This window comes from Copadichromis virginalis, linkage group LG5 (genome assembly GCF_057382275.1).
Source record: "Copadichromis virginalis isolate Kocher_CV1m ecotype Utaka linkage group LG5, C_Virginalis_male_GT1.1, whole genome shotgun sequence".
In the NCBI taxonomy this organism is placed as follows: Eukaryota; Metazoa; Chordata; class Actinopteri; order Cichliformes; family Cichlidae; genus Copadichromis; species Copadichromis virginalis.
In genome coordinates, this window is record NC_140622.1 from 26,513,668 (window position 1) to 26,534,951 (window position 21,284).

Below are 21,284 nucleotides of genomic sequence, written 5' to 3' on the forward strand. Positions count from 1 at the left end.
GACTAATAAAGGTTATCTTATCTTATCTTATCTTATTGTTTTGGTACACATGGAAAAGTGCATAGTTTGTAGCACAGATGTGTGTCTCTAAAAAATGTTTTGCCATAGAACTGTATGTAAAGCTAGTCTTAATTAGCAACAGACTTTGAAGTTCCCCACTTCTGGCTGCACAGACCTTAAAGTAGCCAAATTAATAGTGATAATTAGCGCAGAGAGTCAAGAAAAAGTTTATGTGTATTCACACATGTAACAGCACAGCAAGGTTAGTTATCTGGAGAAAAATGAAATATGCCAACTTTTAAATGATATCTATTGTGTATGTGTATAGTGAACGGGGGAGGGGGGGGGGGGTGCTTTATCCAATGAAAAACCAACTGTGCATCCAACCTCTTGAGTTTGTGAAGTGCTGTGGCACTCAACTGGAGTGTGATTCAGTTTTAATGAGATGGAGGTGAACAAGGAGCTGGCCAGCCTTCATAGAGTGGTTAAAAAACAAAAACAAAAAAATAAAACAACGTTGATGCTCATTTTCCTTTTAAAAAAATCTTGCTAAATTTAGCAGAAGACATCCGGTTTATATAATCTATGCGAATCACCTTTTTTCTTCTTCTTTTCGGTTTATCATTAAAAATGACATTGACACTATACAAGCTCAGCTCCACATGAATAAGTCACTTGACCTGTTTGAGAAGTTGATGCACCTTTTTATCCTTTAGTCCTGCAGAAAGAACAGTGAAAATTATTATAGTTATACATTTATTTATCTATTTATTTTTACAAATAAGAGCGACTCAAAATAATGACACATCTTTCGCTGCTGTGGCTCCCTTCACTGACTTGCAAACAAACGCTGTATGAAGCATCGTCAGGTTTCTGAGACGAGCACGGTGTCGACTCTCGCACTCATTATCTCTGTGGAAGAGCTGCGAGTGGCTGTGCGTCTCTGAGCCGATGGGCTACGGCAGGATTTTCTCAGCGCCGCTTGTTTTGAAGTTAATTTGACGAACTTTCCGAAGAGAAGCGACGTTCAATATGAAATGTAACGTTAAAAAATGCGCGGTTATGATTTAATTTAGACTCACTTGCCTCTTAGTCCTGCTCGCTGTGAGAGACAAAGAGAAGCCTTCGGTCCTTCTGCTGCGCTTGTGGATGGATATATGAGCACTTGGGCGGTAGTCTACGGGCTCGTAGTCACTGTGGCTGGCAGGCACAAGTTGGGGGGCACCGAAAGGAGTTTGTAAGACTTACCAATGTGAAGAACACTTCAGAACCAAGGACAGATCCAAACCGATGCCTGGCAAAGATGCCCAAAGTGAACAACATCTGGAATCTGCTCGTCACATGAAGCTCTTCACGTTTCTAACGTACTGAAGCTCGGCTTGCGCAAAGAAACCCTTCAAATCCATTCGGGAAGAAACACCTAGTGCTACTAACAGGTAAGAAATGGTCCCTTCATAATTTTGATGTTATACTGACGGTGGGTTTAACACAGAAAGTACTTTGTGTCTTTCCTATCTGACGTGATTTTGCATTTTTATTTTTTATTTTTTTTGTTACAAAGTCGTCGCCCCCCCACCCCCCAGCATGTATCCCACAGCCACAACATTACTCCCAACAGGTCCGTTATTATAATACCTTATCAGCAGTTCATGATTTTCCCAGCATTTATCCCCATTCCCCCTCTCACAAGCCACATCTGATGCACCAAAGTCTATTTGTCAACACAAACCAAAAATAGCAGGAGGAGACTTTCTTTCACTTTATTATCAGCCATCCCAATACCTGCGTGTTACTGTGGAGGTGCTAGCATTTCCCTGTATGAATATGTGAAGTTGTAATCCTGCTTGACCCGAGTGTATTCACTGTCTCAAATAAAAATTACATAATTGAGTGAAGCAGAGATTCCTCTCAAACCAATCAGGGCTTTTGTTTTTGGACAGCGCCATAAACAATGTGGTTCGACCCTAATGTGGGAAGTAATTCAGCTGGTAAATGTATCGAGTCATTGCAAAAAGTGAAGAAAGTGTTTTTGCTTTGGAATCATCCACATATCTCACGCATCATATTGTTATGACAGGAGTCAGACAGGAGTGATGGGGTAGGATTTACCTCAAAGGTAAGTTATTTATTATGGGAGACACCACCACGGTGTCTTGATGGATGTTATGTATTTTATCATCAGATGGTGTCAGCATGCTCACCAACATGCTCACCAAGAGGAAACAAAGAAAATCTGCTCTAGCACGTGTAATTCTTACATCTGTCCTTTGTCTCCCAGTCTAAGTGTGACCTATGAATAAACATACTGACAGGGCATTATTTTATTATTTTATTTTATTTTGTAAAAATTAAACAACTGCACTATTTTTTTTCTGAAAAATACGCATTTATTTCACATTCAAACACAATCAGCTGGCTGCTGGCCACCACAGAGGGATCCTAATTCCTTCAGCTGACAAGTCCAGGTGGAGGGATAAACTGGGTCCCCAGTGGAGATTATATAATGATGGGAATCATAAGACGAGCTATTGAGGTTGCAGTTTTCTCTTCTTTTTGTAGTTCATTTTCATACGTAGAGATCTGATGCTTTGAAGTGGATGATTTGTGTATTGTCTTCTGACTGAAACCTTCAGTTTTTGACAGTTTATTATCTGATGTTATATAACACTGTAACCTCTAAACTTTAAACCTAAATCTAGTTTTTAATCAGATAAGCACAGAAAAGTAGTGTTTTAAATGTCATAGGACAAGTACGCTGTTTAGGCTGTCATACTCACCCGGCTTAATGATTCATGTGCAGTGGATCGGGCTCTAAATTAAATGTCACATCGAGTACTTTTCAATAAAACTGCATGCAGACTGTGTCTACTCTTCAAATTTTGAGTTGTGTCACCATTTTAAACAATTAAAAATATAAATTATTGTTTTATAACAATTATTTTTCAGTCTGTACCTGATGATAACAAAAAAGGAGGTGCATTCATTTCTTCAGCTCATTCGCCAGACATAAATAACACTGTACTTCTGCATAGATAATATGATTATACCTGCCAATCACCATCACTGCTGAAAGGAACTGGGTGGTGAGTCATTTTTTACACATTAGTTATACCGGGATAAGGAGTAAGGACAATAAGGAATAGTGTTCTCAAAGCCTCTTTATGCTAATGTTGGAGAAATCCTCTGTGCTGGGCAGGAGCAGTAATGCATTAGCTGATGGTTCAAAGCTGAGTAAAGCACGCCGTCTTTTCTTTTTGAACTTGCCTTTCAGAGGGAATATTGTGCGCAGACAGCTGGGGAGCGTGTGACTCTCTTGGCTGCTCAGTGTGAGTGTGACAGCCGTTTCAAGATAGTTTTAATGATGTGATCGAGGCCTGATAAAAGCTACTTTAGCAGATGTTGTTGTTTTAATTCTCATGTAAGCTGATAATACTGCTCCCATTTAAAGAATGTATGCAAATAATTGGAAGAAATTTGATTTTAATAGCTGTCCACTTCAGCCACGCCAGCATTTCTTTGCAGTTCTTAGAGGTTTTAGAAGAGCTTCTGCATCTCTAACCTCACTTTAGCTTAGTTTGTATTGACCAGCCTAATTGGCTGTTCCTTGTTGCACCATTAATTCATACTGTGACCTAGTCTCTGCAACCAGAAAGCCCCCATCTGCTCAACAGACAGCACTGAAGACCAATTAGACTCTTAAAGTTGAACTCTCCAAGTTGATTTCTCACCTTGCTTCTAATAATAGGGCAAATGTGTTGCAGCAGTCCCATACACCTGCACGTAGTGTTCAAGACACACAGCAGACATGAGACAGAGGCTGTAACTTTGTATATTACCACATGTAATTTAGTTTGATGGGTACAGATTCATCAATGCACCATAAGATTTCCCCACCCCTAATCTGATGTAATATTTATCTGGTAAGAAATTTGGCATTCATTACACTTTTTGCTCCTCATTTTCACTCAAGAGATGCTTGTGCTGTCACAGGATATTCCTCACAATATCCTGTGTGATTCACAGTATCTTGTGTATCCTGAAGTGTTCAAAAGCATGCACGCACGCATGAACTTATGCTTGTGTCGCTGGTGTTTTTGGAACCAGTCCCTGTGAACCCCACTGTGACGGTTTTCTGCCTCTGTGAGCACAGGAAACAGGACACACTCAGACTCAATGAAACGACTGTTGATAGAACTGCCAATAAAAGAAGTGTCAATGCACGAGCATCTTTTTTTATACAGTATTATAATGTAAGTAACAACACTGTGTGACAGAAGGGGAAAAGTCAGTAATACGCTTCCCACTGTGTCTTAAAGGAGAACGTAGCGGCAGCACATCGCCTAGTCCAAACTGCTGCCAAGCTCTGTGGGTTTACCAGCGTGACTCCTCTGATAGCTCAACTTCTATTTAAAAAAGGAAAAACATACCCACAGACAATTTTTGTTGATATTATGTGCCATTGTTACATCCCTCAGAGCTTTCTGTGAGTAATACTGCTGAAATATAAGCTCTGATAAGAAATTCTGATAGTATTTGCAGAAAAAGAAAAGTAAACCACAAATCTTTAAAAATACATTCCAGAGTATGAATCTACTTTAATCTATGTGTTTGTTCTGAACTATGCATTTGATAAATGTGATTAATAATTGTGTTTGGAATAAATACGATTGGCTCTCTAAGAGCGCTGTGATTGAACCTGCCCACCTAATCAGACAACCCCCGGTGGATCTTACTTCAACATGATAGGAATATATTAGCATACATGTCTCTCTGCCCACTCCCCTGCAGTCCAACCCTTATTTTTTACCCACCATGTTTCCATGGCAACCACATCCATTGAGGAGAATCACCGTGTATGTGATATCTCCGTTGCCTGGAAATTATGCTTCAGTCAAGAGGTGCCTTAAATATCAATAAATGTTTGATGTGGTCACTTGAAGGTGGTAACACTGAGTCAGTCTTTCAGATAAAATTTTATTTATTTCACACTGGAACTGCTGAGACTCTGACTAAAATATTAAGGTCTTCTGTTTCACTTCAGAAAGTAAATTCTAAGATTAATGGCTGTGTTTCAGCCTTCAGATAGAATTCTTAAATTTAGAGTCTTCAATAAAACCATTTCTCTGTAGTAATTATATAGACTCTAAGTCAGGAAAGTTAAGAAAAAGGCTTGTAGTTCAGGTAAGAATCAGTTAAAAAGATAAGAGAGAAAAAGCATGACTGTTCATATCTTTGAGTAAACCTGTGAGCAAAAAAGTGACCAATAGGCCTCTGACCCATATTTAGTTCAAGAATTTCATTGACATTGGGCAAGGACGTTACATTTTACTCCACAGGAATAGGATACAAATGTAATAGATAGATAGATAGATAGATAGATAGATAGATAGATAGATAGATAGATAGATAGATAGATAGATAGATAGATAGATAGATAGATAGATAGATAGATAGATAGATAGATAGCATATATTAATTTCCCCCCTTTTTTTTTAAGGAAAGATGCTGCACTCACTGACAGAGGACTTGAAAGACATCTGCCTCCAAATTGTGTGAACCTCTTCTGCTCTCCACTTCAACCTGCTAAATCAAGCTACCTGGTCCTGCCATGCTGAGTGCAGTGCTCTGCCCCAAGTCGCAGGCCAATTCTGCACATTACTGGCCTCTCCATGTGTTCCTTCTCGAGCTGCTGATACCAGGAGTCCTGCCTAGTATTTCCAGACTGCCCCCTTCAGCCAAACGTGAGATCATCGTCGATGGGGACTTGGTGATTGGAGGCCTGTTCCCGGTGCACGAAAAAGGCGATGGAATGGAAGACTGTGGTAAGATCAACGAGGGGAGAGGGATCCAGAGACTGGAAGCCATGCTGCTGGCACTTGATGAGATTAACTCCAGCGATCGCATCCTTCCTGGTCTCCAGCTGGGGGCTCACATCCTGGACACCTGCTCGAAAGACACTTATGCTCTGGAGCAGTCGCTAGATTTTGTAAGAGCATCCCTCACTAAGGTGCACGACCCAGGTTTCATCTGCCCAGACGGCTCGAGACCAATTCAAAATGAGGTTCCACTGGCCATCTCAGGGGTTATCGGAGGATCTTACAGTGATGTTTCAATTCAGGTGAGTGTGCAAATGTATATTAACCTTTGTTTAGTGTATCAGTTGCACTTGCATGCCTTTACTAAAAACTGTGACACATGCAAAATTGCCATGCCACTGTACTAAGATAAATAGTATACCATATGGTATAGCTATGGTACATCATGTGGGTTTTCTACGTCTTGTACTGACCTCATCTGGGATGAGGGGTTGAGGTGCTAAGTTATCAGCCTATGCTAGCAAGCATGGTTAGCAAGGTGCATCCATAAACTGCATGGATCCATTGCAGAAACAGAAATACTTGCTTATTGGTCCCCATCTAACGCATGCAATTATATTTTTAGAATTACAGTTAGCAAAATTGGACCACAGACTTCCTGGATGATCTGTCAAAATTAGCTACAGAGCAAGGCATTGTATGTGTCAGTTATCAGCATGAATCCAAAAGGCACTGACACCCCAAACACAATAAGTGATCTATTTCAGCAATGAGCGGAAGTTTTGCCTCTGGTAATTATCTTCTTTGTCTATGGGGCTCTCACCAAAACAAAGTCCTAATGTTTCTTTAAGTGTGTAAGTGTATATGTAGTCTTTTCAGTTGATTGCGTTTTGTCTGCATCTGTAATCAAGTAATTTGTTATTTCAAGAGCAAATATTTTGCAACTTAACACTTGTACGCCTTTAAAAAAAACTTGTTAATTCACAATATTATTCCAGTTATTTATTTTGTGAGCATGCATTGTGTTACATGGGGGTGGATGCTCATTCACATGTTGAAGTTGCTAAAAGAATCCTTGCATCTCCACTTTTCACAAGCTGTAGAATTGAGCCTTCAGTAGAAGAGGTTTCTCTTTGGCTGGAGTAAGAATTTACTGAGATTATTTTGTCTGAAGCATCAACATTCACAGACACATCAATCACTTTGTCAGCAACTTCATTTCTGCCTTGCAAGGAAAACTGACCTTTCACACATGTATGAAAGGTTGCTAGAGGCAGTTCATCTGACCATAATTAATTAACTCTGATTGCCCTTACATGACATAATTACTGAAGCACTCAGTGTTAGCAAGACAAAGTGCTCAGGAATAATTTGGTTATACACACACACACACACACACACACACACACACACACACACACACGCACACACACACACACACACACACACACACACACACACACACACACACACACGCACAATATGTGGCGAAGCCTTGGGTAAACTATACACAAGTAAAGATCATCTCTATTAGCCTTAGGGGTGCGGCAACATGATCACATTTGAGTTCAGATAATAACTGGACCAATGTTTTCCAGTTTTTCGCTTGTTACATGATAAGCATCATTAATCCAGCTAATAGTCATTTATTATACACCAATATTTAATTAATACTGACTGAAATGATAAAATAACTCAAGTTCTGCTTTTTGATTTTGGGGTTCATCCTGTTTTGTGCCTCCTAAGATTTTGTGTCATGCAATCTGTTAAGTACAACAGTGGAATCTTTGCCACAGGAACCTTTTCAGTGTGTCACAAAGTATTTGTAGTACATGTTCACCTCTAATGAAAATGCTATTGTGGTTTTCCAGAAATATCACTGCTCTGCCCTCTAACTTGTTTTGAGCAGTTGAAACACTACACTGTGGGGAACTTCAGATTTGTTTGTTCAAACAGTACAGTTCCATCACATTTAATTAAAAGTTGGTGACACAGTGAAGATCACCAGTTTTAACAGCAACTTTCTACAGGCAATGTCTATCCACTTTTTTCCTCAGTCAAAGGACCTCAAAGCATAGCATCCTGGCTGCCGGGATTATCCTGGATATTTGTCTCAGAGAAACCCAGCAATAATAAAATACAATGAAAACACAAACAAACAGAGGCACTGGCTTTTGCCACAACACAAAACCTCTTAGGCATTAGGAGACTCATTGTACAGGAGTAACAATATCCTTGTCATGATAAAACTGCAATAATCATTTTATGCTTTATAACAAATTGTTTCATTGTCTGCTAAATCTTTTAGGTTTCTCACTACTTATAGCTACCTTACATTGCAGGAACTTGGTGAAGGTGAAAGTTAACTTACTTGAACAGACTCCTTTCCTCCATTCTTCCTACATTCCTGTCCAAATTCAGCCAGTAAGCAATGAGTCCATGCTCAGCAGTTTTTTGTGGCTGATGAGAAGAACTTACTGTGGAATAGGTACTTTTTCTCCTCTGCAAGGTACTGCAGAGGCAGTTTGACTAGGCACAAAAGGTTATGGTGGCCTAAAAAGCCCGTTAGTTCCTGTGGTGGAAACCAACATTATGTTTCACTGGTTCACGGATTTATGTATGTGACTAATGAAACAGTTTTGTTTCATTCAGTAACATCTCTATTCAGTTATATTGCTGATTCATATTTTTTGTGTCTAATTTGACCACTGGATGCTGTGGCTTTGCTTTTCAAACAAAAAAAAGCTTCTTTCAGCTTTTCTAAAGCTAATAAAAACCCTTTCTTGTAACGTGTTTAAGTAGTCTTCAGGAATAGTTCTTCAGGTTTCTTGAAGGACAGAGCTTTTCATTTGATATTAGTCACAACCTTGATCCCAAACTACTTCGGTAATGTTGATATCCAGGCTCTGGGGAGGCCAGTCCATGACTGGTAGTCTTCTGTTGTTTATTTTTCTATCCTGGTATGTTTCTACTCTGTTGGCAGTGTGTTTTGGATCACTGCCATGGTAAAAAAAAAAAAAAGAAAAGAAGAAATGTCAATTAGATGCTTTCCAGATGGTATTGTATGGTGGATCAAAATCTGGCAGGACTTTTATGTGTTCATAATTACATCAATTTTGACAAGATCCCCAACACCACTGGCTGAAATGCAGCCCCAAACCACGACAGAGCCTCTGTTGGGTTTTTCAAAAGGTTATAGACACTCATTTTTCTACCTTTCTCCTGACCTCTTCCACACATACTGATGATAACACTGATGATTAGGGTGACTGATGATTAGTATAACTCCATAAGTGTTAACTGTTGATTTTCAGTCCAATTTGAAAAACCCAGCTTTGCCTTCTAAACTGACTCGTTACTGTGCTAAATTCAATAATTGCATTACAGTTCATGTTGTTACTTGCACTACAAAGTCTCTTCAGTCATCGACACACTGCCAATAGAAAGAAAAAAAATCAAGCACATTTTTCATCCTGTGGGTTTGCTACAATCAGCTTATTTCAGTTTGTGTGCTGGGTGGAGGAAAGTGGTGGAGTGATCTACAGTTTTTAAGAAGTGGCAATATGGACAGTACTTTTATTTTGATTGCATGAAAGGTCAAGAGTTTGATGGTGAAATTCAGACTGCATCCAGGACAGAAACAATTGCACTGTTCTGCTAACAAAACATCCCTCTTGGCAAGCAAAGCCAGCATGCCAAAACAAAGTCAGCCAAGAACCCAGAATTACATTAAACTTGAGTGATGCCTATCCCAGTGCAGCAGCCAGAACCTGAAACCACAACAGATAACAAAGACTGTGATGAGTGATCACCTGTAGCTGCAGGTTTATAGTGTTAACTGGTTATGATATAATCTGTCAAGTCAATTTCTGCAGTAACGTATAACAAATATAGCAAGTAGTGTAAAATATTACTGTTATGAGTTAATGTACTGTTTTACATTAATGAAAAGCAACAGCAGCTTTTGCTCCCTGTTTCCCTTCCTTAAGAATGGCTTCTTGAAAGCCATGCTTCAACTGAGGCCATTTCTGTTGAGGCTTCAGTGAACAGGACATGCTGGATTCCCCCCCCCCCTATTATACATGACTTTCAGACACTGTTTATTGGCTGTGGATAGTTTTTTGACCTGACAATTCTTCCTTTGTCAGTTCAAGTAAATTCAATTCAATTTTTTTATGTAGTGCCAAATCACAACAATAGTCACCCCAGGGTGCTTAATGTTGTAAGATAAAGATCCTACAATAATAGAGAGAAACCCCAACAATCAGACAACCGCCTGCCTATAAGCAGGCAATTTGATGACAGTGGGAAGGAAAACCTCCCTTTTAATACAAAGAAATCTCCAGTAGAACCAGGCTCAAGGAGGGGCAGTTATCTGCTGTGACTGTTCGAGGGTGATGGGAATGAGCTAAGATAAAAGACATGCGCTACTTGTCCTCTACTTGTCAACTTTCCTCAAATTTAATAATGACAAACTGCACACCATGCTGAGATATGCCAAGTTTTTTGGCTAATAGCTCTTTGGGAATCACGTTGTTGAAGCAGAAGTACAGTTTTATGCCTGTCAAACTGTGGTGTCCATGGTATTTATTTATTTTTTTTGTAGATTAAACTAACAAAATGGGAACAAATTATGTGTTTGCGAAAGGCTGCTAGCGTCAAAGTGACTAATGATACAATTTAAAATTGGTTCTTTGCCAAGTTGCTTATTATCTGTTGATACAACACTTGTCCATCCCTTGAGTTAGGTGCCTTTTTTATGTTTGAATGATTCATAGGTCTGTACTAAGCAACAAACAAAGAAAAACATTAGTCTGAACGTGAGTCAGCTATAAGAAAATGAGTGAAAAAGCAACCAATGTCCAAAGTAAAACAAAGATCAAGACTTTTGTGTAGTACTCTAGGTCACTTACAAAGCTTCGTATTTTAACTTATAAATATCAGGTGTCATCACTTCAATAGAAAAAGTCATCAGTAATGTTTGCCATAGTGTCAAGCCAATGTTATAAATAACTGAATCCTTTATCCTTTATAACTGCAGGCTGTATGGTTTTCACTTTGAAATCTAGTATTTCTTTAAATATAAAGTATGACAGCTGAACTGTCTCATTTTGCATATCACCATGCATTGAGGAGTATAGATAACACTGAGTTGTGCTACAGCCAGAATATGATCCAACCTTAGCTAAGTTCTTGCAGAGATGAATGCTTCGTCAGAGTGTGTTAAAGCTGAATGGAGAGTTCGACAGAAAGGGACTGAGGATATCCAGCACCATGTTATAATCTTCTAAAGCCTTCATTACACTCAGGGCTTCCTTTCATAGTAATGTTGATGATGCCTTGACAAAAGAACAGCTTGTTTTTTGTCTATTTCCTTGTGAATGAATCTTCAGCAGCCACACAGTCACAAAGGCTAAAAAAGAAACTCTCTGCTTTTTTGTTTTTGTATAAATTTGAATACATACCTCTACTGTCACGATGCTCAACAGTCTCTTTGTGAGTGCCTTCACTTCCTGGGAACTTTAATGAATCGAGCCGTGAGAGTGGCTTGAGGCCCATGGTGGGATTTTTTTGAGAGGTCACTGTCTTCACAGTCCCCATTTATCCCAGAGAAGCACTTTGTGGAGATGAAGGGCATTATAAAACAGAGGAGGATGAGTGCCAGAGACCATCCTGGGGAACTTTGAGAGAAGCTGCTTTTCCCATCTGCGGGATATGTCTCCATTGGCTGGCAGGGATGTGCCCACCTGCGTGTGGAAAAGGCTGATGCTGCCTGTGATAGGGCCAAGGACAAGAGGTGGTAACGATGGTGGGAGATGAGCCAGTTTCTGTTTAGTCTCAAAGGATTTGTTCATAATTAGCCCAGCAACATTTAGAAGGCTTGCATCGCTGCCTTGCTCATCCCAGTGTATTTTGTTGTCTTTGTTATATCTTCTCACAGTTGAGGTTTTTGAAAATAGTTTGCCGTGCCAAACAGAATGTTAGCCATATAGAAGCATCTATGATTCATAACCAGCAGCCCACACATTTTACACCTATGGATTTAGCTTAGCATCACAGAGAAATCATTTAAGAAAGACAATTAAATAATTTTAATGTGTTCCCACAATGTCTTATGCTTGGGTAGCTGAACAATTTAAAAAATGACATTTTCTTAGAGGCATAGCCACAGGTTTATCTTCAACATTAACTTTATGTTGAAGATAAAAAAATGCAACACGCAGAGCTCTGAAGCAGCTCAATCCACTGCACAGACTATATGCACAGCCCAGCTGCTTGTGTCTAATCTACCTACATTAACTCATGTATGGATTGGGAAAAAAGTGTTGTAAATCTTGGGTTACTTTTTTGACATTAAAATTTTTTTTTAAGATGAACCATCCCTGGCATGTAATATGACAATATCAACTTATCTCCCTTCAGTCTCCAGACATCAAGACTGCAGACATCTAAAGGTGTAATATTTTGAAATTATACTCAAAAAACACCAACTAAATCCTTCAAGACCGGTAGATAAACTCTATTTTATCATTGCTGAAGCATCTGGGAAGGTCCTCAATAATTTCAGGTTATAACATCTGTCCCGCCACATATCGATGTTTAATACGTTTGGTGTGCAGTGTTTTATTAACTCTGTCTTTATTCTGTTTTCCCCCGCTCACAGAGTAAGTCGGGTAAAACAAAAAACAAAAACCAACCTTGCTTTGGTGTTAACTTCAAAAGACTTTTGTTTATCATGTGATATTATAGCTGAATATAATATCGGTTATTTTAGAAGTGAAAAGTTTAGCACATTCAGAGAACACATTGCAGCTCTCTAATTAGCACATCAGTATGTCATTCAAAGTGAAGGAAAACATTGTAATGACTGGAAAGCTGGTTCGAGTCAAGACCCACACAGTCAATAATGGTGCTAGCCTATTTGTGCCTCGATGCACTTCCCTTCATCTCGCCCGTCTTAGAGCTGTTGTTTTTTTTCCTACGTAGTATCACATAAATAAAAAATGAGCCTTTACGCAGAACCCGTGGCTGTTATTTAAAATTTAGCGCTGAAGATTGTGTGACAGGAGCACTGCACTTCAGTCTTAATAACAGTAAAAATTGCCAAACCTATCAAGCTGGTTCAGAAGTGCTAGGAGCTAGAAGTGATATATCAAAGCATTATTTTCTAAGAAGGCGATAAAGAGCAGATGTATTCCTGTTCTCAAGTGTGGCTCAAAAGGTTGCTCGTGTGGTGAGTATTGTTTTGCTGGTGGGAGGAAATAATAGGTGTATGTTTAATATGAAGATTTGCCTGTTCCTGAAATAGCTCATGCAAGCAATTCAACAAACAATCCTTTCTGCCTTTGCATCGCCAGCTATATGAGCTGTGATATCAGATTTTGATTACAGCCGGCTGGGATCCACAGACATAAATGCATGCACGACATGGTCTTATATAAAGTACACGTGAATAGGTCTAGCCCTTTGTTTTTGTGGGTTTGTGTGTTTGTATCTGTGGCTTAGTTCAGTTGTTTAAATATGGGTCTGTTTGTGGCCATATATACTTACATTTAGAATCTGAGGTGATAGTGACTTCCTGGAGTGTATTGCCAAATTCAAATCACATAGAACATTATTTGAGGTTCTTGTGCAGTGCCCTGTGCCCTTGTTCACACGAGCTGTTTGGTGAAATGTGGCACTGCATAAGCGTCTGAAAATTAGTTTACTTTTTGATAGTCCCTTTGGATCCTTTACACGCAAGTAGCTGGAGCTGTTTTGCAAAGAAGAATGGGCAAGAAATTCAGTCGCTAGATGAGCAAAGCTGGTAGAGACATACCCTAAAAGACTGGCAGATGTAATTACAGCAAAAGGTGGTTCTACAAAGTATTGCCTCAGGGGACCAAATAATTACACACACCCCACTTTTCAGTTATTTATTTGTAAAAAATGTTTGGAATCATGTATGATTTTCGTTCCACTTCTCACGTGTACACCACTTTGAATTGGTCTTTCACTTGAAATTCCAATAAAATTGATTCATGTTTGTGGCTGTAATGTGACAAAATGTGGAAAAGTTCAAGGGGGGCGAATACCTTTGCAAGCCACTATGTATATATGTATATATATATAGATATATGTATGTGTGTGTGTGTGTGTGTGTGTGTGTGTGTGTGTGTGTGTGTGTGTGTGTGTGTGTGTATAGCTCCAAGTGGAAAGAATAGCAAGCAGAAGAATGTTGATTCATCTGAATTGGAGTTTTCAGTTTTGAAGAAGGTTTGGAGAACTGCAGAGAGACTCTGCAGCTGAACACAAGGTTCACACTTGGTGTTGGGTTTGCCATAAGAGAAAAACAAACTAGACCGAAGTGAACGAACATTTTTAGTGTAAACTATGTGTCTGTTTGATGTTGCACAGTCAATTAAGTCACCACTGGTGTTCTGCTGTTTCAGCTGTCTCTTCACAGTAGAGCAGAACAACTTAGCCTTAGTGCTGCTCCCTCTCAGTGAGTGTTTTGATCAAAGTTTAAACTGCTGCATACATTAAAATGATGCTAAGCTGTTATTTTCATTAACAACCATTTTCTCATATATTTCAGTGCACCGATAAATTATCATATTCAAATGATAGATTGAACATTCAAAGAGCTCCATACAAACTGCTTTCCGATTCATTTACAGTTATATCACTTTTAGGTTTATTTTTCTTTTACCTTTGATGTGTTTTTGCATAGCCTACAAAAAACACAAGGACTTGGTGGAGCTCAGACTTAGTACATTTATTGTTATTGTTGTTCTTTTTGTTTTTTAAAATGACATGTATCATTAATGTAGCAACAAATCTATTCTTATTAAATTAAATGAACTCTATAGTTTGCCCAAGAATTTAATTACCGTGTACTTTTTTAGCAGCTTGATTAAAAATATCAGTAATTAACATGTTTAATGATTTACACTGCATATTTATTTTTGCACTCAACCCTTTCCTATCAATTTCAGTATTTGAATTTAACTAATACAATTCAAATGCATTGTACTTAATTCAGCAGCAAAACCATATATGCACAAATTTAACCTGTGTCATCTGCTGTATCTACTACAGGACTCAGTTTGATCTTTGGGGCTTTCCATCCTGAAACATATTATAAGACATATTAGAAAGTCTCTTCCCATGTTCCAGCTGTTTCAGTTTTTTAATGCTTCCTCCAAATGTGGTCTAAACTACATGATGCATATTACTGACTGAACCAATATTGACATAGATATTCGGCATGTTGGCCATTGTCTAACTACATTCTTAGATTCCTTTACTTTGGCGACTAACTTTCTTCTTGAAATAGAAACACTTTTTTACAGCCCCCCCCCCCCCCCCCCTTTTTTAAAATTTGTTTATTTATTTTTTACACACAACGCTACTCAGAACATGTGGTCATGGTTTATTTTTCATGCAATATATTTGATGGAAACTGCTCAGGGAGGGGGCTGTGGTAGACAAAAATTTGCGGAATTAAATGTTGTTTTTTAAATTAACATGAAAAGCAGTCATTCTGTTATATTTTTACATTGAATACTGATGGTGCTCTTTTGGACGTTAATGTTTGAAATATAAGTTACATGACCAACTGGGATAGATAACTGATACATTGTAACTATTCAGTGGACTTACAATACTTAAAATATCTATGTAACTGAATTGCTAGGCCAAAAGAACATAAATAATGACCCTAAAAAAATCTTATACAATCACTACTCAACAATTTTTTGTATGATAATTTTTCTTTATTATGTTCAAATTTAAAAATCAGAGAAAGGAAGACTTAATTTGAAACATTAGCCCTACATTAGAAATCGTAGCAGGATTGTTTTTCTACATCACACAGTTCAGAAGAAAACTGCACCCAGTTTTAGAGTCCATCTTACAAGGCCAGATCAAAACGTGGAATGGGATGATGTGACATGATCACTTTCTCCAGTACACAATTTCAGAACATTATGATATGTAGATATGTTAGTTTTATCATTCAGCCAAATGTCGGCCTTTGGATGTCTCCACAATCAGATTTATTCAAATTTTTAACAATGTAGCGCACCAGTAGAGAAAAGGTTTATATCTGTTCAACCGTTGCAACTTCTACTCACAGTACTTTCAATATCCTATTCTGAAAGAAAATGAAAATATTACTTGGGGGGGCTTTTTTTTTTTTTTTTTAGTGTTTATTGAAATAGTACAATGAAGAGATGTCACGCAAGCCAAGAGAGAGAGAGAGAGCTGGGAATATACATAGTAAAAGGCTTCAGGGAGGATTCAAACTCAGGCTCTGCAATAGCCTTAGGGTATATGCTTTACCTGATCAATGCGGGAAGCGATAACAGCAGCTCACTTGTGGGATGTATGTCTATATGTGTATATGTAACTTTACCTTTAAGCATTATTAGGTTTCCTACTACTTTGAAGGACAATTTCAAGGTCAGATATAATAAAAGAATTAATATTTGACAATTGCATTTCGCACTTGATAAAGTTCCAGGTCATTTGAGCATAATTTCATCAAAACTGGACGAAAAGTTTAATAATAATAATGATCATCTGAAAAGGAGCACATATCCCCATTTGGGCCATGTTTGCCAAAATTTAAGGGTCGAAATGTATTTCAGTCATTTCAAGTTGCAATTAATCAAATATAATTACCAAAACTTACCAAATATATCACGATAACTGAATACAACCAACAATTTTAAGCATCATTTTCACCTTCAGTCACCCAAAAGTTGTAAAGTTTTACAACATTTAAATAATGATTCAAGGTAATGACATCAGTCAACATAAACATGCCAATGAAATAAATGTTGATTACCAAACAGCTTTCTCTTGACATATAAAGACCTACAGCTTTTTAATAAAAATATTAGTTTATGTATAAATTGGTAGTCATGAAAGCACTTCCTGTGCAGTATAATAGAGCGTTTTCTCTGTTTTTTCCTGTTAAAGAGATTCTGGCTGGACTAATGAGCCTCCTTAACAACAGAACCAAAACAACCCTTAACTATTTAATGTACTTCCATAATAACTATGATATATTAAAAATAACCTGTAATTCTAATGAGGTCTGTAAACTAATTATGCAAATAATATTGCAGTTATGTAATAATAAACCCGTCCTCAAAAAATAAATGGGCACAGCTCATGTTACTTCTACATCTGGAAAGAGTTTCAATTTAAAGATCGCTCATGATTGGTGGAAAATACCCACCCCTCCCCCAGTTGTAGTTGTGACTGCTGTGTAAATATGCTTTGTGAATGTACAATTTTAATTATGATCAGAACTATGTGTAATTTTGGGAATACCTTTGGGCAGTTGATCCAAACAACCTATATTGGTTTGGTTCATCACTAGAGATCTGATTATGGTTGCTTCATATATGATAATATTTCACCTTTCTTCATTATGCACAAACTTAAAAATAAAAAAAGTTCTATATAGAGAAGACTTAATATGAGTTTGACTGAAGTTAAAAGCCTGAGTTATAAGTTTGTAAAATAAGGACCCAGGTCTTAACTAAATAAAATAAATGAGTGTCAGTGAAAGTGTACAGTCCTCCAAAGCTATGTGACTTAATCACAAAATAAAATACAAGTCTAGAGTTTTTGGTGTCTCTTCCTCTGAGCCGGTGCGGTGGGTGTTTCTATCCGACTGAGAGAACAAGTGGGAAATACCACATGAGGATGAACAGACGGTTACTGTCACACACTCCAGTGCCGTCCTGAAAGGTGCGCTGTCAAGCTTCTCCAAGAATCTATTGATGAAGGCCAACTGCCTGTCTAAAAAAACCCTGCAAGAGGAAACTACCTTATTATCATGCAAGTGTGACTGACTGGCTCATTGTGATTGCTGACATGTTAGCTTGCATAAAAGGTGTATATATCCCAGGCAGCATAACCTTAATCAGTGGATTTAATCAGGCATACCTATGTCTCAACAACAGACATATCTCAGTGTAAATAACTGCATGAGACCACACTAAGATCACTGGAAAGAATACTACTGGGTACAGTTTCAATGCCAAAATACATCATATTTACTCTATTTCTCCCCTCAGGAGGTTGTGGTGTATTTTATGCTGCTTCTTAGCTTTTGGGTATTTTAGCTTAACAAGTTTAAGCAGATGGCAACTTGCAGATAGGGATTAGTGTGATTTTTTTAGTCTTAACAACCTACTGTGGATTGCATTCACAACAACAACTAGTCTCACGTCTGTGTTTTGACCTGATATACATGAGGCACTTTGTTAGTTACACCATGCTAGCACCATATCGATCCCCTTTAGCCAAAAAAACTGTTTTAATTCTTTGTGACATACAGTTACCAAGGTTCTGGAAATGTTACTCAGACACTTTGGTCCATATTTTCATGATGACATTACACAGTTACTGCAAATTTGTTGGCTGCACATCCATGATGTGAATCTTGAGTTCCACCATTTCCCAAAGCTGCTCTATTGGACTGAGATCTGGTGACTGTGGAGGCCGTGTGAATACATTCACTGCCATGTTTATGAAACTAGTTTGATTTGAACTTTGTTGGAAGGCATGTTTTCCTGCGGAGCAGCCATCAGAAGATGGGAGCACTGTTGTCATAAAATGGTTGTTATTGGTCATCAACAATGCTACTGCTAAAGTATCCTCCACACCATAATACCATCCCCACAATGGAGAATCCATACTTTAATGTTGTTTATCTCAACTTCGTGCTTTTGACTTGATTTTTTTCTGGCTCTTGGTTTAAATTTAAGCAGGTTGTCTTTAACATGCCTAAATGCAATGAATTGCTACCGTGTGATTAGCTGATTTGATATGTGCACTATCGAGCAGACAAAGAGGTGGTAAATTAAATTAATGAAGGTTAGCACTGTTGCCTCACAGCAAGAAGCTCCTGAGTTCTACTCCACCATCAGGCCAGGGTCTTTCTGTGTGGAGTTTGCATGTTTTCCCCGTGTTTGCATAGGTTCTCTCTGGGTTCTCCGGCTTTCTCCCACAATCCAAAGACATGCTGTCAATGGGGTTAAGTTAATTGGAAACACTAAATTACCCATATGTGGGAATAAATGCGAGTGCGAATGGTCGTCTCTGTCTATGTTAGCCCTGCGACAGACTGGCGACCTCTCCAGGGTGTACCCTGCCTCTCGCCCTAAGACAGCTGGGATAAGACAGCTTATCCTGAAAAGGATAAGCGGATTGATGGATGGATGTTTTTATATATAGCACCAAATAATAATAACTTACAAATAATAACTTACATCTCAAGGTTAACAAAATATTACTGAGTAACATGATCTGGGAACATGCTACATGCAGAACACTGTATACTTGGTGTGTATGCAGGATAATACATATGATTTATATCATCACAGAAAGGACTAATAGCTCTGTTTAGGATTTTGTGAGCTGGAATGAGAGACCTGGGAGACAAAATGGTACTTTAATTGGGGCTTGGAGTTAGTGTAGTAGGTTCCAATTACATACACGGGGATGCCATTGTTTGGAAAGCCTCCAGGCAAACAGTGGTGCTTGAGGGAGGAGGCGGTCACATTGAAGCCCATGGGTATTCACTAATCACCACTGTGTCTCATAGGGGATTCCTGGAAAATGACAAGTTTTTACTGCCTTGCTGCCATGGCACTGTAATACTGTGTGGGAAAATAATTGCCATGAGTTTATGGTATGACTACGACACAGTCATTTTCTGCAGGCTTGTGTTCAACAAGGATGCCACGCTGAGTTGTCAGTCAAAGATTATCATCTAGCCCTGGTGAACTCAGCAGCACCAGCAATCAGCTCCAGGAGGAAATTAATGTATTATCTGGGTTACATGGGTATCATAAGTCCCAGCAAAATCTTCCCCCAATAACTTGACAGAATGGCTCAAGTGGAGAAAACAGAAAAATCCCACTGATAAAACTCATATCTGTCTGCCATTGTTGCTGTTGTTATCTGCACTATTGTTGAATCGATTTGTGGCACTGGCTGCTGGTGATGTGGATCTCTGACACAATAAGCAGTCTGAGATAGAGAAACACTGAATTGTTGCTGTTTCCACAGCCAGTCTCCACCGCTGAGCTGAATCAGACTATCAGACAGATAGCTAATCTGCACTTAATGGCTCCACTTAAACTACAAACAGAATATACAAGTCAAAAAGTAGAATAGCTTAAAAATATATAAACAAATGAATAAATACTTAATGCAGGACTTATAAGTAAATTAATTAATTTCTACACTTTATTATACAATTTACAGCAAAAACAATGACTCTGCACTCTTCATTATTATTTTGGAACCCATATTTTTGTAATTAAGAATTGATAAAACATCTATGTGTAATGCAAGACAGGTTAAAAAGTACAATTAAAGGAATAGGTATATTTAATAAATTTAAACAAATATGACTGTATGTTTAAAAAATCTTGTTCAACTTTGTAGTGTTGGGAGCACATCAGTGTACGGCTCAAGCCTTTTTCTGAAATTCCAGCAAATAATCACTTGGTTTGTCTGACATACAAAATACAGTGGAGGCACTGTCATGGTGAGGGTCTGCAGTGTCGCTAGTGGTGTTGGGGATCTTGTCAAAATTGATGGACATGAACACAGCAAAGTACCATCAGATTTTGATCCATCATGCAATGTGTCTTTGTGGTAGCATCTTCATTTTCAGCATGAAAATGATCCCAAACACTCTGCCAATGAATTCAATTCAATTCAATTTTATTTAGACAGCGCCAAATCACAACAACAGTCGCCTCAACGTGCTTTATATTTTAAGGTAGACCTTAGACCCTAGAATAATACATACAGAGAAAACCCCAACAATCAAATGACCCCCTATGAGCAAGCACTTTGGCGACAGTGGGAAGGAAAAACTCCCTTTTAACAGGAAGAAACCTCCGGCAGAACCAGGCTCAGGGAGGGGCGGCCGTCTGCTGCGACCGGTTGGGGTCAATGCAGTAAAACCATACCTAGCTAAGCACAGAATGCAGCACTATCAGTCATGGATTGGCCTCCCCAGAGCCTGGACCTCAACATTACTGAAGCAGTGTGGGATCATCACAACAGAGAACAAAACAAAAGGCAGCCAACATCCAAAGCAATGCTTTGAATGTCCTCCAAGAAGCCTGGAGAACTATACCTGTAGACTCATCAAAGATTAGAAAAGAAAGCCTGCCTAAGAGAGCTCAGGCTGTGTCTAAGAATAAAGATGCTCATACCAAATATTGACTTTCAAGCTTTTAGAATTGTACAAACTATTTTTCCCCTTATTTGTATGTTTATTTATGTTTAAATATATTTCAATATATCACTGCACCTATTTCCTTTTTTCCCAGCAGTTCCTGTGTGTGTATATATATATATATATATATATATATATATATATATATATATATATATATATATATGAGAGGATGTGATGAGACTGTTTTGATAGCATTTTCATTT

General features: G+C 38.4%; 1 protein-coding gene across 2 annotated transcripts in view; it reads left to right on the forward strand.

The window, feature by feature from the left end:
* Positions 1 to 790: 790 nt before the first annotated feature.
* The window catches only part of grm2b (glutamate receptor, metabotropic 2b), a 28,602-nt gene continuing 8,108 nt past the window's right edge, over positions 791 to 21,284 (forward strand). The window contains exons 1-2 of one of the 2 annotated variants that reach the window (XM_085457069.1): positions 791 to 1,436; positions 5,498 to 6,118. In XM_085457069.1, coding sequence (XP_085313195.1) covers positions 5,609 to 6,118 — 510 coding nt within the window. In that variant the 5' untranslated portion in view covers positions 791 to 1,436; positions 5,498 to 5,608. The remainder of the gene's footprint in view (positions 1,437 to 5,497; positions 6,119 to 21,284) is intronic. The other variant, XM_085457070.1, reaches the window with a different exon arrangement.